The sequence below is a fragment of the Hypanus sabinus genome, chromosome 31 (assembly GCF_030144855.1).
Source record: "Hypanus sabinus isolate sHypSab1 chromosome 31, sHypSab1.hap1, whole genome shotgun sequence".
Taxonomy (NCBI): Eukaryota; Metazoa; Chordata; class Chondrichthyes; order Myliobatiformes; family Dasyatidae; genus Hypanus; species Hypanus sabinus.
In genome coordinates this window covers 25,521,653-25,538,116 of record NC_082736.1, presented here as the reverse complement: position 1 = coordinate 25,538,116, position 16,464 = coordinate 25,521,653, and the positions used below count along the sequence as shown (strand labels likewise).

General features: G+C 51.7%; 2 protein-coding genes across 4 annotated transcripts in view; both read right to left on the bottom strand.

Annotated features, from left to right (window-relative positions):
* Nucleotides 1-681: 681 nt before the first annotated feature.
* LOC132383981 (barrier-to-autointegration factor A-like) lies at nucleotides 682-7,001 on the bottom strand. Of its 2 annotated transcripts, XM_059955222.1 has the most exons (4): nucleotides 6,862-6,994; nucleotides 5,512-5,663; nucleotides 4,552-4,693; nucleotides 682-1,362 (listed from the first exon to the last, which is right to left on the bottom strand). In XM_059955222.1, the coding sequence occupies exons 3-4, from the start codon at nucleotides 4,672-4,674 to the stop codon at nucleotides 1,216-1,218; spliced, it is 270 nt and encodes an 89-aa protein (XP_059811205.1). In that variant the 5' UTR covers nucleotides 4,675-4,693; nucleotides 5,512-5,663; nucleotides 6,862-6,994; the 3' UTR covers nucleotides 682-1,215. The 2 variants fall into 2 exon arrangements, with proteins under 2 accessions (XP_059811205.1, XP_059811206.1); XM_059955223.1 differs by lacking the exon at nucleotides 5,512-5,663 and having other exon boundaries at nucleotides 6,862-7,001.
* A 4,133-nt stretch (nucleotides 7,002-11,134) lies between these two features.
* The window catches only part of LOC132383982 (barrier-to-autointegration factor A-like), a 7,109-nt gene continuing 1,779 nt past the window's right edge, over nucleotides 11,135-16,464 (bottom strand). The window contains exons 1-3 of one of the 2 annotated variants that reach the window (XM_059955224.1): nucleotides 16,013-16,310; nucleotides 15,053-15,194; nucleotides 11,135-11,814 (exon numbers count right to left, since the gene is read on the bottom strand). In XM_059955224.1, coding sequence (XP_059811207.1) covers nucleotides 11,668-11,814; nucleotides 15,053-15,175 — 270 coding nt within the window. In that variant the 5' untranslated portion in view covers nucleotides 15,176-15,194; nucleotides 16,013-16,310 and the 3' untranslated portion in view covers nucleotides 11,135-11,667. Of the gene's footprint in view, nucleotides 11,815-15,052; nucleotides 15,195-16,012; nucleotides 16,311-16,464 lie in introns of those variants that run through there. The other variant, XM_059955225.1, reaches the window with a different exon arrangement.

Genomic DNA, 16,464 nt, shown 5'->3' with positions numbered 1-16,464 from the left:
TACTCTTTAAGTCTCCGTTAGCCACAACTCATTATATGTGTGTGGGGGAAAAAGAGACCAAAAATATTGTGTTATTGTGTCAGTTCAGAAATCAGACGACGGAAGTGTTCTTGGGCAAATTTGATTGATGCCATTTGTGGATTTGTGGTTCATGTTATGACCCGTTTCTGGCCAATTTTTTTTGACGTTGCTGTTTTGGGCGACTTTGAATTGGGGTGGCCTGCAGGTAACGGACACTGAGCTGAACTGAATATACCTGGACTCTTTTGATTTTGCATTTTATACTGTGTTGTTGTTTTTCGTTGTTAATGCTGTTTCCACGTGCGGGGGGGGGGTGGGGTGGGGTTTGCGTAATGGAAGGGTTTTTCCATGGTGTTTTTGTTTGGTGGCTGTCTCAGACTGTATAATAAATGTACTTTCATAAATGTGCATGTACTTTGACTCTTTGAAATTCTTCCTAAAACATCGCCTGACAGATTTGCTGTCCTCTTCCGCACATCAGGCAGCAACCTCGCCATTTCTTTAGCATTTTCGTCTATTTTTTTTTTACGAGGCCGAGTTGCTTGCCCAACACTCATTAATGGAAAGCGTGCAAGGAGCCGACCGGATTCGACCGCTCGCCTCAGAGTCCGGTACTGATGCCACTACCACAAAGGCCGGCTAAGAGGAGCAATGAGAATATTCCAGAGCAACACAGACTTATTTATTCATATAAAATTTAAGAACAATTTCTACAGTGAAGTTGAGTCTCAACACCCAGCGCAGTCATGGGAGCGGGAAGGAGGATGGCGGGCTTGAAATAATGAGAGTCGCAGTTCAGAACTCAGTGTGGCCTCTGGAATGGATCTTCAAGCAGAGAGAGAGAGAAAACGAGAACTGGTTCGTGGCACAATCGAAATGAAAGCCTCACTCTGTGTGACCCGTCACAGGGCAGATTACTCATTTTCAGCACAGGGGTGGGCAGTGGAGGGGAGGGGGGAAGGTTTTAAAAAAAAACCTCACGCTAAGAATATCCAACGTCTTGGCTCAGGAGGGTGTGATGAGTAGTGGCAGGGGAAGAGGGCAACCCTTCCCGTGCTCTCCGGTTCACAGCCCGGCCCTCCTAGTGGCTTCAGTAGTTAAGGGAGCACAAGGACCGAACCAAATGAGCTGGGTGGGCCGATTTCACTCTGAGAAGGAGGGGGTGTGGGAGGGATGGGGGTCAGGGGGGAGAGATTACAGGAAGGCGTCGCTCCACTCCCGCAAGCAGGTGTGGCAGTCGCTGCTTTGCTTGGAATTGGCCTGGCAGGTGTCACTCAGCCACTCCTTGAACGTCCCCTCGTCCTTGTTCAGGACCAGATATTGGCCCAGCACCGCAGACGCCTAGAGAGGGAGGGAGAGAGAGAGAGAGAGAGAGAGAGCGAGAGATCAGCACACTGCTCCCGTAAACAAGCTAACGTACAAAGCAGAACTCTCCACTATCCGGAGCCTCTCAGCCAGTTTGGAACGGCACAACTTAGCCGGCTCAGGCTTGTTGGTGAGGCAAACCGTAAAGGAGACAAATATCTTACAAACCCCACATGCCTGCTCCCAACACCCCCACAACATTAGTGCAAATACCGAATCAGCCAATCAGGTGACAGCATTGAGGCATAAAAGCATGCAGACATGGTCAAAGAGGTTTGGTTGTTCAGAATGGGGAAGAAATATGATCTGACTGACTTTGACCGTGGAATGATTGTTGGTGCCAGATGGGGTGGTTTGAGTATCTGAGAAATAGCTTTCAGGCAAAGACAAGCAGGTGTTGGCCACCTGATCAGTCAAACCTGCTCCATCACTAAATAAGATCACGTCGGTGGATCATTTACTGTACGCGGTGGCCTCCGGTGTATCGGCGAGACCCGACACAGATTGGGGATTGCTTCGTCGAGCACCTACGCTCCGTCCGCCAGAAAAAGTGGGATCTCCCAGTGGCCACCTATTTCAATTCTACCTCCCATTCCGACGTGCCAGTCCACGGCCTCCTCTGCGGCCGTGATGAGGCCCACTCAGTTTGGAAGAGCAACACCTCATATTCCGACTGGGTAGCTTTCAGCCTAATGGCATGAACTTCGATTTCTTGAACTTCCAGTAATACCCCCCCTCCATTCCTCTCTCTCACCTCATTTCCTTACTCGCTCATCACCTCCCTCTGGTGCTGCCCCATCCATTCCAGTCTTCTATCAGATTTCCCCCTTCAGCCCTTTCTCTCTCTCACCTATCACCCACCACCTTGCACGTCTTCCATCCCTACCCCCACCTTCTTATTCTGACGTCTCATCACTCTTCACCGCCCCCCAGTCCTGAGGAAGGGTCTTAGCCCGAAACGTCGAACAAGAGTTCATTACGGCGCACAGGATGTCAGCATTGTGTGAGTGAGAGAGTGTGTGTGTGTGTGTGTGTGTGTGTGTGTGTGTGTGTGTGTGTGTGTGTGTGTGTGTCTGTGTGTGTGTGTGTGTGTGTGTGTGTGTGTGTGTGTGTATGCGTGCGTGTGTGCGCGCGCGCGTGTGTTGCTAAGATCATGGCTGACCTGGGCATGCCTCTTCCCGATAACCCTTAATTCTCTGGCTATACAAAAAAATCTTACTGTGTTGTAAATCTATTTAATGGGGTACCTCTATTTCTTCCCCAGGCAGAGAATTCCAGATTCACTACTCTAAGAAAAGCCGATTCTCCTCACCTCTGTACAAAGTCTATTCCCTTGGAACTTGAACCTACGTCACCTAGCTCTAGCCTCACTTAGCAGTGGGGGAAAAACATTTTACCTCCTCGCTCATAATTTAATGTTTCAGTAAGTCGAGGGAGCTTATGCAAATGGAACCCTGACTTCCTCACAGTTATCACCCCTCAGCCATCAGGCTCCTGAACAAAAAGGGATAACTACACTTGCCCCATCACTGAACTGTTCCCACAACCTAAAGACTCACTTTCAAGGACTCTTCACCTCACGTTCTCGATATTTATTGTTTATTTATTATTATGATTATTCCCCCCCGACATTTGCGCAGTTCGTTGACTTTTCCACATTGGGCTGTTTCTCCTGTTGGGTGCAGTCTTTCCAGGGGAGTGGAGATGACTGGAAGAATTGGATCAGCCCATGATTGAATGGCAGAGCAGAATGGATGGGCCAAATGGCATACTTCTGCTCCTATACCTTATGGTCTGCTATGGTGGCACCACACCACAACGTGTGGACCATGCCCGACTGTTACTCCGCCCATTCCCATCGATCTGCAGCTGGCCCCTCCCCTCCCCAAACGCACCGACCCCAGACGTCGCTAAAACGGAACCCGTCTCCACCAGTTCCACTGGCGTCTCGCTCCACACTCCCACCACCCTCTGAGTGAAGGAGTTCCCTCAAATATTTCACCTTTCACCCATGACCTCGAGTTCCAGTCCCACCCGACCCAATTTGAGAATTCCACAGATTCAATTCCTCTCTGGACGGCAGGGGGAAAAGTCGTTCCTCCTCATCTCCGATTTTATCGTTGAACAAGAAAGGATCTTCCAAATCACTGACGTATGGCGTTAAGTTTGTGGTTTTCTGGCAGCAGTATATCTCGCCAAAGTTCTGCGCCCCCTAGACTCTATAGGACATGTCCCCTCGTTCTGGTGCCACTTACCAGAGAAAACGACATTCCCGACCACCTTGCCCAACAACTCATAACTTTCTATGGCCCCTTCTCATTCCTCTGAATACCGCGTTCGCCAGCAGCTCGTCCCACACCCTCACCCACTCTCCGAACGAAGCTTACCCAGGTAACTTTGGTGTTCGGGGGGGGGGGTTGCGGTTTGATGTCCTTGTGGACAATGTTAGTAGTTATGTGGGGGTGGGGGTGAGGGGGAGGATGTGGAGGATTGGGGCTTGTTGTTGCTCTTTCTCCACACAGGTGATGTTAGATTTTCTATGATATGTTAGATTTTTATTATGTTAATTTTTTGGGATTCGATGTTACTGCCTCTGTTTTTTCCTCCCCCTTGCGGCCGATATGTTAAGATGTTTTTGCGAGGGAGGAGTTTACGGATTGATGTTCAAGCTGCTGTTTTCAGGGGTGGGCGGTCTGTTAGCTTTTGTGCGGGGGGGGGTTTGCAAGTTTTTATTTCGTTTTCTTTCTCGTGTCTTTCTGTATTTCCTGGCTATCAGGAGAAGACAGATCTTAGAGTTGTATCGTGCTTACTCTGAAAATGAAATGAACCTTCTGAACCATCAAAAATTCCGACACCTCTGTCACATCATTCGGTACCGGTGGCAACAACCGATCGCTAATGGCCTGCTGTTAGCCCCAGTGTAGGGAGATTCCTACACCTCTGTCCACATCATTCTGTACCGGCAGCAACAGCCAATCGCCAATGACCTGCTGTTAGCCCCAGTGTACTTTAGAGTTTAGGGAGATTTGACCCAGGACAAGACGGGCAACAGCCCTCCCACTTCCACTGAGTGAACCCTCAGTTCTGCAGGAGGATCCGGAGGGGGGTAAACGAGTGAGGGAGGTAGGGGATCGGGGGGGGGGGGGGGGGGAGGGGACTGCTCACCTTCTGAAATCCCTGATTTTCCAGCCTCTGGCCGAGGGCCTCGCCGATCCCCGCCAGGCACTTCACCGACTTCTCGCCCATGGGCTCAGCCACGAAGTTGCGGTGCTTCTGCGATGTCGACATCCTGTCCGCAGGCGTGCGTCTGCGGCGAAATGAGAGAGATTATCACCAGACAGCACAGAGACAGGCCCACGGTGCCCACTCCAAGGCAGCTATAGTAACCCCCCACCCACTGGCCTCCGACTCCACCACAGGGAAAAGTTTGGGCACTGCCGGACACTCGGACCACACGTGTGGCTCCAAGCAGCTGCTGGCATGTGACAGCGGCCGCTCCCCGCGCCACCGCTCCAACAGGCGGGCTAAGCCAGGCGAGGGGAACCGATGGCCTCGTACCCCAGTGTGTTCGAGGCACGCCAGTCAGCTCCAACGGGCAGACGGGATCTAATAGCCAGGAAGACGTCTCCGCAATGCTCCGTGGAGAGCGGGGGGTATGATAAGAGATAGCTAGCCCTCCACGGCAAACAATGGAGACCCCAGTTTGTGACGACTGCTCCTTCCACTGGATCCCGTCTCCCAAGATCGTCCCCGGTTCCAGTTTAAAAACTCTCCCGCCATCGGACTACTGGCGGCAGAATGGGACTGGTAGCGTCCAAACCCCACCCCGACCCACGGCAGATGGCCCGAAGTAGAAAGAACCAGGCATCATCCAAAACTCCGCGGAGAAAGAAAAGCTGTCCCACAGTGGGCTCGAGACACTCGGATAACTTGGCAAAGAAAGACACTGAACTGAAATGAAAAGGCATTTTTCAGAAAGAGCATTGGAATTCCTTTAGGAACCAATGGAGGGGTGGTGGTAACGACACGGAAGTGTAATGGTTAACACGGCGCTTTACAGTGCATGCAAAAAGGGTTCAATTCCAGCCGCTGCCTGTACGGAGTTTTTAACGTTCTGCCCGTTACCGTGTGAGTTTCCTCTGGGTGCACCGATTTCCTCTCACAGTCCAAAGACCGACCGGTTAGTAGGTTAATGGGTCATTGTTAATAGTCCCATGATCAGGCAAGGGGTAAATCAGGGGTTGCTGGGCGGCATGGCTCGAAGAGCCCATTCCGCGCTGTATCTCAATAAAGCAAACGAGAACAAAAGATATTTATCAGAAGAGAGATTTGAAAATATAACCAGCATAATAAAACAGCAGACAGCAAAATGCCCCATTAACACCACCAAAGCAAATGGTAGATGACAAGATTTGGGAAAGGGAGAGAGGATTTTATGAGGTGTACGGGGAGAGGAGGGCGAGGGGAAGGTGTAAGGGGAGAGGAGGGGGAGGGGAAGGTGTAAGGGGAGAGGAGGGGGAGGGGATGGTGTAACGGGAGAGGAGGAGGAGGGGAAGGTGTAAGGGGAGAGGAGGGGAAGGGGATGGTGTAAGGGGAGAGGAGGGGGAGGGGATGGCGTAAGGGGAGAGGAGGGGGAGGGGATGGCGTAAGGGGAGAGGAGGGGGAGGGGATGGCGTAAGGGGAGAGGAGGGGGAGGGGATGGCGTAAGGGGAGAGGAGGGGGAGGGGATGGCGTAAGGGGAGAGGAGGGGGAGGGGATGGCGTAAGGGGAGAGGAGGGGGAGGGGATGGCGTAAGGGGAGAGGAGGGGGAGGGGATGGCGTAAGGGGAGAGGAGGGGGAGGGGATGGCGTAAGGGGAGAGGAGGGGGAGGGGATGGCGTAAGGGGAGAGGAGGGGGAGGGGATGGCGTTAGGGGAGAGGAGGGGGAGGGGATGGCGTTAGGGGAGAGGAGGGGGAGGGGATGGTGTAAGGGGAGAGGAGGGGAAGGGGATGGTGTAAGGGGAGAGGAGGGGAAGGGGATGGTGTAAGGGGAGAGGAGGGGAAGGGGATGGTGTAAGGGGAGAGGAGGGGAAGGGGATGGTGTAAGGGGAGAGGAGGGGGAGGGGAAGGTGTAAGGGGAGAGGAGGGGGAGGGGAAGGTGTACGGAGAGAGGGGGGGGAGGGGAAGGTGTAAGGGGAGAGGAGGGGGAGGGGAAGGTGTACAGGGAGAGGAGGAGGAGGGGAAGGTGTAAAGGGAGAGGATGGTGTAAGGGGAGAGGAGGGGGAGGGGATGGTGTAAGGGGAGAGGAGGGGAAGGTGTACAGAGGGAGGGAGGGAGGGGGAAGGAAGCCTCGCAGCCCAGGTCCACGTTACACCCACCGGCACGACCGGCCCCTCCTAATCTACGACCACCCCGGTTGCAACCAAACTACCCCCCCGCAGACGCTCCCTCGAATCCCGCAACCCCGGGCGCTCCTCCACGCTCCCTCCTCACCCACCTCCGATCCCGCCAACCGACTGCTTCTGGGTCACGATCGCCGGCCGGTCCGCCGCTTTATAGCTTCCCCTTCCCCCGCCTCCCTGTGTGTGTGCGCCTATCAGTCGTTCCGGACGGCGAAACTTCCAGCCCCCTTCCTTTTCGTTTCCTCCATCCACTCCTCCTGCCCCGCTCCCTCTCTCACCCTCCCCGATAATTACTAGGGTCTGAGGTGGAAAACCGCAGCCCCTCCTCTCCGTCCCGAAAGGGTTTAGTATTGGGGGCGGAAGTAGGTGGGAAGACGATTGAGGATGGACCGGAAGTACTGCTGAAGGAGCATGGCGGAAGGGGGCAGGTGGGGGATGAGGCGGCAGCGAGGGGATGGGGGTTGAATTCCCTTCGGCCCTCCGGGCCAGACTGACCCAACCAGGCCTGATAGACGGGACCATCCTCGGCCTCAGCTCCCTCCACCCCCCAACCCCGGATCTCGGACCCTCACGTTCGCTCCCTGACGAAGGGACTGTGCCGGTTCCCTGCGATCTCAGACCTGCCTGTCCCCTTCTCCCGGCTCGTTTCTCCGCCAGCGCTCCTCATCCCCACCTGCAAATCCCTCGGAGGTTTTCCCACATCTTCCTCGCCCCATGCTCTTGAAGTCCCGGTCGCTTGTGCCTCCTCCTTTTAGAACCTAGAAACATATAAAACCCACAGCGCAATACAGACCCTTCGGCCCACAAAGCTGTGTCGAACATGTATTTACTTTAGAAATTACCTAGGCTTGCCCATAGCTCACTATTGTTCTAAGCTCCATGTACCTGTCCAGGAGTCTCTTAAAAGACCCTATCGTATCTGCTTCCACCACCGTCGCCGGCAGCCCATTCCAAGCACTCACCACACTCTGAGTAAAAAATTTACTCCTATGTACCTACTTCCAAGCACTCACCACTCTCTGAGTAAAAAATTTACTCCTCTGTACCTACTTCCAAGCACCTTAAAACTGTGCCCCCTCGTGTTAGCCATTCCAGCCCTGGGAAAAAAAGCCTCTATGACTATCCACACGATCAATGCCTCTCATCATCCTATACACCTCTCATCTTCTGCCGCTTAAAAGAGAAAAGGCAGAGTCCCCGAATTTTCTCTGCTGTGCACGAGTCGTGTGGTGTAACTCGAGAATTCCCTCCCCAAACTTGTATTATCCAGAGAGATTCAGCATAGAAGCAGGTTCCTCGGCTCGCCGAGCCTGTGCTGACCATCAACCATCCGTTTAAACCTGCATTTAGCCAGAGGGTGGTGAATCTGTGGGATTCATATATCCTTTTATATATCGGTGAGACCCGACGCAGACTGGGAGACCGTTTCGCTGAACGCCTACGCTCGGTCCTCCAGAGAAAGCAGGATCGCCCAGTGGCCACACATTTTAATTCCACGTCCCATTCCCATTCTGATACGTCTATCCACGGCCTCCGCTACTGTCAAGATGAAGCCACACTCAGGTTGGAGGAACAACACCTTATATACCGTTTGGGTAGCCATTGAAGGTGGGGGGGGGGGTGAGGGGTAAGTTTTTTACTCAGAGAGGTGAATGCCTGTTATGGTGATAGATGCTTTTTGAGAGACGTTTGGATAAGCACGTGGATGTGAGGAAGATGGAGGGATATGAACACAGTGTAGGTAGGAGGAATTAGTGTTTGGATGCTTTGTTTTTTAGCTGGTCCAGCACAACATTGTGGGCCGAATGGCCTGTTCCTGTCTTGTACTAAATAATTAGCACCATTGTAAATAAGTTCAGGGAAGCTTGCAATTATTTTATCCTGGCAAAGGCATTTGAACATTCTGAGGTGTCTCCTACTGTAGATACGCAACTCAGTCCACCCAGAGTGCTGGAGCGAACCACATCACTGTAACTGCTGAGGTTTAATTGAGCCACCTACCGTTAACTTTGATCTTCAGGGTGATGGTCTTTTCAGCCGGTGAGCCTCGGCCGAGAGGATCTGCCCGCTTCTGCTGATGAATAAAGAATTCTTTTATCACCAGCTTCAGTGTCTCGCAGATGACTTCCACCACAGACACAAAACAGACAGACAGACGTACTTTATTGATCCTGAGGGAAACTGGGTTTCGTTACAGTTGCACCAACCAAGAATAGTGTAGAAATATAGCAATATAAAACCATAAATAATTAAATAATAATAAGTAAATCATGCCGTGGAAATAAGTCCAGGACCAGCCTATTGGCTCAGGGTGTCTGACACTCCGAGGGAGGAGTTGTAAAGTTTGATGGCCACAGCTAGGAATGACTTCCTATGTCGCTCAGTGTTGCATCTCGGTGGAATGGGTCTCTGGCTGAATGTACTCCTGTGCCTAACCAGTACAGTATGGAGTGGATGGGAGTCATTGTCCAAGATGGCATGCACAAGTGGTCTTCGTCAGGATGAAGAGCTTCAGGCACGAAAACTTTCAATGGTTTCTTCCTCCGTTGATGCCACCCAACACTGAGAATCTTGTTCTTATTTGAAAACTAATTTTTAACTGTCAGTTTTCTGTGTGCAAGGGAGGGGTGGGGGGGAGGTTGGGCTTTTGATATTCCGGCTGCCATTTTCCATGGGGAGGGGGCGGAATCTTAGCTTTTTCTGCGAAGGAGGGGTGGGGGTTTTGGTTTTTTCTTGTCTTTCTGTTCCATCCGGGGGGGGGGGGGAGAATTGATGTATTTCCTTTCAACTCCCATGGTTTTTCTGTATTTCATGGGCATCTGGAGAAGACGATTATCAGAGTTGTACTGCACATGCATACTTTGACAACAAAATGCACCCTCCAACCGTTACAGCTTTGGGGGGGGGGGAGGGTGACAGAGAACTCCATGTGAGAGTTAATTGAGACTACAAGCACGCCATTCCACCTACGGAACTGAATCGGGTTTAATATTACTGGTGCGCGCTGTGAAATTTGATATGCAGAAGCAGCAACAGCACAACACTGTAAATTGCAAGAGGAAACACAGCAGATTCCAGTTAATTGGGACATGCCAGGACCAGAACATTTTGCCCCAGTTAGCCGAAATTTCATGGAAGTAGTAAAAAGGTATAAAACAAACCAACCGCATTTTTCCCTCCCTCCACTACCTTCAAGTCTCTATCTTTCCTGTCATTTAGTCCTGACGAAGGGTCTCGGCCCGAAACTTCGACTGTACTTCTCCCTATAGATGCTGCCTGGCCTACTGCGTTCCACCAGCATTTTGTGTGTGTTGCTTGAAACTACGATTTAACTGAGTAACAAATTAAATTCAGAACACTACTACAGTATCTTAAAATTGTGTTTTAGTTCCTAATAGTTATTGACAGAGGAATCTATCTGGCGCATGCTAAATGTTACTGCACAGACTCCAAGGGGAGTCTCCTCCGCAGGCCAGGCAGTACCCATGGAAAAATCAAACAGTCACCGTTTCGGGCCAAGACCCTTCAACGAGACTCTTTGGTTCACTCTTCCCCATAGATGCAGCCTGACCTGCCGAGCTCCTCCAGCGTTTTGTGTGTGCGGCCTTGGGGTCCCGGCGTCCACAGACCTTCTCACATCAGCAACGGTCTCCTGTCCCGAGTGAGTGGAAGGTGTCCTATCTCGTATCTACTCTTTAAGTCTCCGTTAGCCACAACTCATTATATGTGTGTGGGGGAAAAAGAGACCAAAAATATTGTGTTATTGTGTCAGTTCAGAAATCAGACGACGGAAGTGTTCTTGGGCAAATTTGATTGATGCCATTTGTGGATTTGTGGTTCATGTTATGACCCGTTTCTGGCCAATTTTTTTTGACGTTGCTGTTTTGGGCGACTTTGAATTGGGGTGGCCTGCAGGTAACGGACACTGAGCTGAACTGAATATACCTGGACTCTTTTGATTTTGCATTTTATACTGTGTTGTTGTTTTTCGTTGTTAATGCTGTTTCCACGTGCGGGGGGGGTGGGGTGGGGTTTGCGTAATGGAAGGGTTTTTCCATGGTGTTTTTGTTTGGTGGCTGTCTCAGACTGTATAATAAATGTACTTTCATAAATGTGCATGTACTTTGACTCTTTGAAATTCTTCCTAAAACATCGCCTGACAGATTTGCTGTCCTCTTCCGCACATCAGGCAGCAACCTCGCCATTTCTTTAGCATTTTCGTCTATTTTTTTTTTACGAGGCCGAGTTGCTTGCCCAACACTCATTAATGGAAAGCGTGCAAGGAGCCGACCGGATTCGACCGCTCGCCTCAGAGTCCGGTACTGATGCCACTACCAAAAAGGCCGGCTAAGAGGAGCAATGAGAATATTCCAGAGCAACACAGACTTATTTATTCATATAAAATTTAAGAACAATTTCTACAGTGAAGTTGAGTCTCAACACCCAGCGCAGTCATGGGAGCGGGAAGGAGGATGGCGGGCTTGAAATAATGAGAGTCGCAGTTCAGAACTCAGTGTGGCCTCTGGAATGGATCTTCAAGCAGAGAGAGAGAGAAAACGAGAACTGGTTCGTGGCACAATCGAAATGAAAGCCTCACTCTGTGTGACCCGTCACAGGGCAGATTACTCATTTTCAGCACAGGGGTGGGTAGTGGAGGGGAGGGGGGAAGGTTTTAAAAAAAAACCTCACGCTAAGAATATCCAACGTCTTGGCTCAGGAGGGTGTGATGAGTAGTGGCAGGGGAAGAGGGCAACCCTTCCCGTGCTCTCCGGTTCACAGCCCGGCCCTCCTAGTGGCTTCAGTAGTTAAGGGAGCACAAGGACCGAACCAAATGAGCTGGGTGGGCCGATTTCACTCTGAGAAGGAGGGGGTGTGGGAGGGATGGGGGTCAGGGGGCGAGATTACAGGAAGGCGTCGCTCCACTCCCGCAAGCAGGTGTGGCAGTCGCTGCTTTGCTTGGAATTGGCCTGGCAGGTGTCACTCAGCCACTCCTTGAACATCCCCTCGTCCTTGTTCAGGACCAGATATTGGCCCAGCACCGCAGACGCCTAGAGAGGGAGGGAGAGAGAGAGAGAGAGAGAGAGAGCGAGAGATCAGCACACTGCTCCCGTAAACAAGCTAGCGTACAAAGCAGAACTCTCCACTATCCGGAGCCTCTCAGCCAGTTTGGAACGGCACAACTTAGCCGGCTCAGGCTTGTTGGTGAGGCAAACCGTAAAGGAGACAAATATCTTACAAACCCCACATGCCTGCTCCCAACACCCCCACAACATTAGTGCAAATACCGAATCAGCCAATCAGGTGACAGCATTGAGGCATAAAAGCATGCAGACATGGTCAAAGAGGTTTGGTTGTTCAGAATGGGGAAGAAATATGATCTGACTGACTTTGACCGTGGAATGATTGTTGGTGCCAGATGGGGTGGTTTGAGTATCTGAGAAATAGCTTTCAGGCAAAGACAAGCAGGTGTTGGCCACCTGATCAGTCAAACCTGCTCCATAACTAAATAAGATCACGTCAGTGGATCATTTACTGTACGCGGTGGCCTCCGGTGTATCGGCGAGACCCGACACAGATTGGGGATTGCTTCGTCGAGCACCTACGCTCCGTCCGCCAGAAAAAGTGGGATCTCCCAGTGGCCACCTATTTCAATTCTACCTCCCATTCCGACGTGCCAGTCCACGGCCTCCTCTGCGGCCGTGATGAGGCCCACTCAGTTTGGAAGAGCAACACCTCATATTCCGACTGGGTAGCTTTCAGCCTAATGGCATGAACTTCGATTTCTTGAACTTCCAGTAATACCCCCCCTCCATTCCTCTCTCTCACCTCATTTCCTTACTCGCTCATCACCTCCCTCTGGTGCTGCCCCATCCATTCCAGTCTTCTATCAGATTTCCCCCTTCAGCCCTTTCTCTCTCTCACCTATCACCCACCACCTTGCACGTCTTCCATCCCTACCCCCACCTTCTTATTCTGACGTCTCATCACTCTTCACCGCCCCCCAGTCCTGAGGAAGGGTCTTAGCCCGAAACGTCGAACAAGAGTTCATTACGGCGCACAGGATGTCAGCATTGTGTGAGTGAGAGAGTGTGTGTGTGTGTGTGTGTGTGTGTGTGTGTGTGTGTGTGTGTGTGTGTGTGTGTGTGTGTGTGTGAGTGTGTGTGTGTGTCTGTGTGTGTGTGTGTGTGTGTGTGTGTGTGTGTGTGTGTGTGTGTGTGTGTGTGTGTGTGTATGCGTGCGTGTGTGCGCGCGCGCGTGTGTTGCTAAGATCATGGCTGACCTGGGCATGCCTCTTCCCGATAACCCTTAATTCTCTGGCTATACAAAAAAATCTTACTGTGTTGTAAATCTATTTAATGGGGTACCTCTATTTCTTCCCCAGGCAGAGAATTCCAGATTCACTACTCTAAGAAAAGCCGATTCTCCTCACCTCTGTACAAAGTCTATTCCCTTGGAACTTGAACCTACGTCACCTAGCTCTAGCCTCACTTAGCAGTGGGGGAAAAACATTTTACCTCCTCGCTCATAATTTAATGTTTCAGTAAGTCGAGGGAGCTTATGCAAATGGAACCCTGACTTCCTCACAGTTATCACCCCTCAGCCATCAGGCTCCTGAACAAAAAGGGATAACTACACTTGCCCCATCACTGAACTGTTCCCACAACCTAAAGACTCACTTTCAAGGACTCTTCACCTCACGTTCTCGATATTTATTGTTTATTTATTATTATGATTATTCCCCCCCGACATTTGCGCAGTTCGTTGACTTTTCCACATTGGGCTGTTTCTCCTGTTGGGTGCAGTCTTTCCAGGGGAGTGGAGATGACTGGAAGAATTGGATCAGCCCATGATTGAATGGCAGAGCAGAATGTTTGGGCCAAATGGCATACTTCTGCTCCTATACCTTATGGTCTGCTATGGTGGCACCACACCACAACGTGTGGACCATGCCCGACTGTTACTCCGCCCATTCCCATCGATCTGCAGCTGGCCCCTCCCCTCCCCAAACGCACCGACCCCAGACGTCGCTAAAACGGAACCCGTCTCCACCAGTTCCACTGGCGTCTCGCTCCACACTCCCACCACCCTCTGAGTGAAGGAGTTCCCTCAAATATTTCACCTTTCACCCATGACCTCGAGTTCCAGTCCCACCCGACCCAATTTGAGAATTCCACAGATTCAATTCCTCTCTGGACGGCAGGGGGAAAAGTCGTTCCTCCTCATCTCCGATTTTATCGTTGAACAAGAAAGGATCTTCCAAATCACTGACGTATGGCGTTAAGTTTGTGGTTTTCTGGCAGCAGTATATCTCGCCAAAGTTCTGCGCCCCCTAGACTCTATAGGACATGTCCCCTCGTTCTGGTGCCACTTACCAGAGAAAACGACATTCCCGACCACCTTGCCCAACAACTCATAACTTTCTATGGCCCCTTCTCATTCCTCTGAATACCGCGTTCGCCAGCAGCTCGTCCCACACCCTCACCCACTCTCCGAACGAAGCTTACCCAGGTAACTTTGGTGTTCGGGGGGGGGGTTGCGGTTTGATGTCCTTGTGGACAATGTTAGTAGTTATGTGGGGGTGGGGGTGAGGGGGAGGGTGTGGAGGATTGGGGCTTGTTGTTGCTCTTTCTCCACACAGGTGATGTTAGATTTTCTATGATATGTTAGATTTTTATTATGTTAATTTTTTGGGATTCGATGTTACTGCCTCTGTTTTTTCCTCCCCCTTGCGGCCGATATGTTAAGATGTTTTTGCGAGGGAGGAGTTTACGGATTGATGTTCAAGCTGCTGTTTTCAGGGGCGGGCGGTCTGTTAGCTTTTGTGCGGGGGGGGGGGGGTTTGCAAGTTTTTGTTTCGTTTTCTTTCTCGTGTCTTTCTGTATTTCCTGGCTATCTGGAGAAGACAGATCTTAGAGTTGTATCGTGCTTACTCTGAAAATGAAATGAACCTTCTGAACCATCAAAAATTCCGACACCTCTGTCACATCATTCGGTACCGGTGGCAACAACCGATCGCTAATGGCCTGCTGTTAGCCCCAGTGTAGGGAGATTCCTACACCTCTGTCCACATCATTCTGTACCGGCAGCAACAGCCAATCGCCAATGACCTGCTGTTAGCCCCAGTGTACTTTAGAGTTTAGGGAGATTTGACCCAGGACAAGACGGGCAACAGCCCTCCCACTTCCACTGAGTGAACCCTCAGTTCTGCAGGAGGATCCGGAGGGGGGTAAACGAGTGAGGGAGGTAGGGGATCGGGGGGGGGGGGGGGGGGAGGGGACTGCTCACCTTCTGAAATCCCTGATTTTCCAGCCTCTGGCCGAGGGCCTCGCCGATCCCCGCCAGGCACTTCACCGACTTCTCGCCCATGGGCTCAGCCACGAAGTTGCGGTGCTTCTGCGATGTCGACATCCTGTCCGCAGGCGTGCGTCTGCGGCGAAATGAGAGAGATTATCACCAGACAGCACAGAGACAGGCCCACGGTGCCCACTCCAAGGCAGCTATAGTAACCCCCCACCCACTGGCCTCCGACTCCACCACAGGGAAAAGTTTGGGCACTGCCGGACACTCGGACCACACGTGTGGCTCCAAGCAGCTGCTGGCATGTGACAGCGGCCGCTCCCCGCGCCACCGCTCCAACAGGCGGGCTAAGCCAGGCGAGGGGAACCGATGGCCTCGTACCCCAGTGTGTTCGAGGCACGCCAGTCAGCTCCAACGGGCAGACGGGATCTAATAGCCAGGAAGACGTCTCCGCAATGCTCCGTGGAGAGCGGGGGGTATGATAAGAGATAGCTAGCCCTCCACGGCAAACAATGGAGACCCCAGTTTGTGACGACTGCTCCTTCCACTGGATCCCGTCTCCCAAGATCGTCCCCGGTTCCAGTTTAAAAACTCTCCCGCCATCGGACTACTGGCGGCAGAATGGGACTGGTAGCGTCCAAACCCCACCCCGACCCACGGCAGATGGCCCGAAGTAGAAAGAACCAGGCATCATCCAAAACTCCGCGGAGAAAGAAAAGCTGTCCCACAGTGGGCTCGAGACACTCGGATAACTTGGCAAAGAAAGACACTGAACTGAAATGAAAAGGCATTTTTCAGAAAGAGCATTGGAATTCCTTTAGGAACCAATGGAGGGGTGGTGGTAACGACACGGAAGTGTAATGGTTAACACGGCGCTTTACAGTGCATGCAAAAAGGGTTCAATTCCAGCCGCTGCCTGTACGGAGTTTTTAACGTTCTGCCCGTTACCGTGTGAGTTTCCTCTGGGTGCACCGATTTCCTCTCACAGTCCAAAGACCGACCGGTTAGTAGGTTAATGGGTCATTGTTAATAGTCCCATGATCAGGCAAGGGGTAAATCAGGGGTTGCTGGGCGGCATGGCTCGAAGAGCCCATTCCGCGCTGTATCTCAATAAAGCAAACGAGAACAAAAGATATTTATCAGAAGAGAGATTTGAAAATATAACCAGCATAATAAAACAGCAGACAGCAAAATGCCCCATTAACACCACCAAAGCAAATGGTAGATGACAAGATTTGGGAAAGGGAGAGAGGATTTTATGAGGTGTACGGGGAGAGGAGGGCGAGGGGAAGGTGTAAGGGGAGAGGAGGGGGAGGGGAAGGTGTAAGGGGAGAGGAGGGGGAGGGGATGGTGTAACGGGAGAGGAGGAGGAGGGGAAGGTGTAAGGGGAGAGGAGGGGA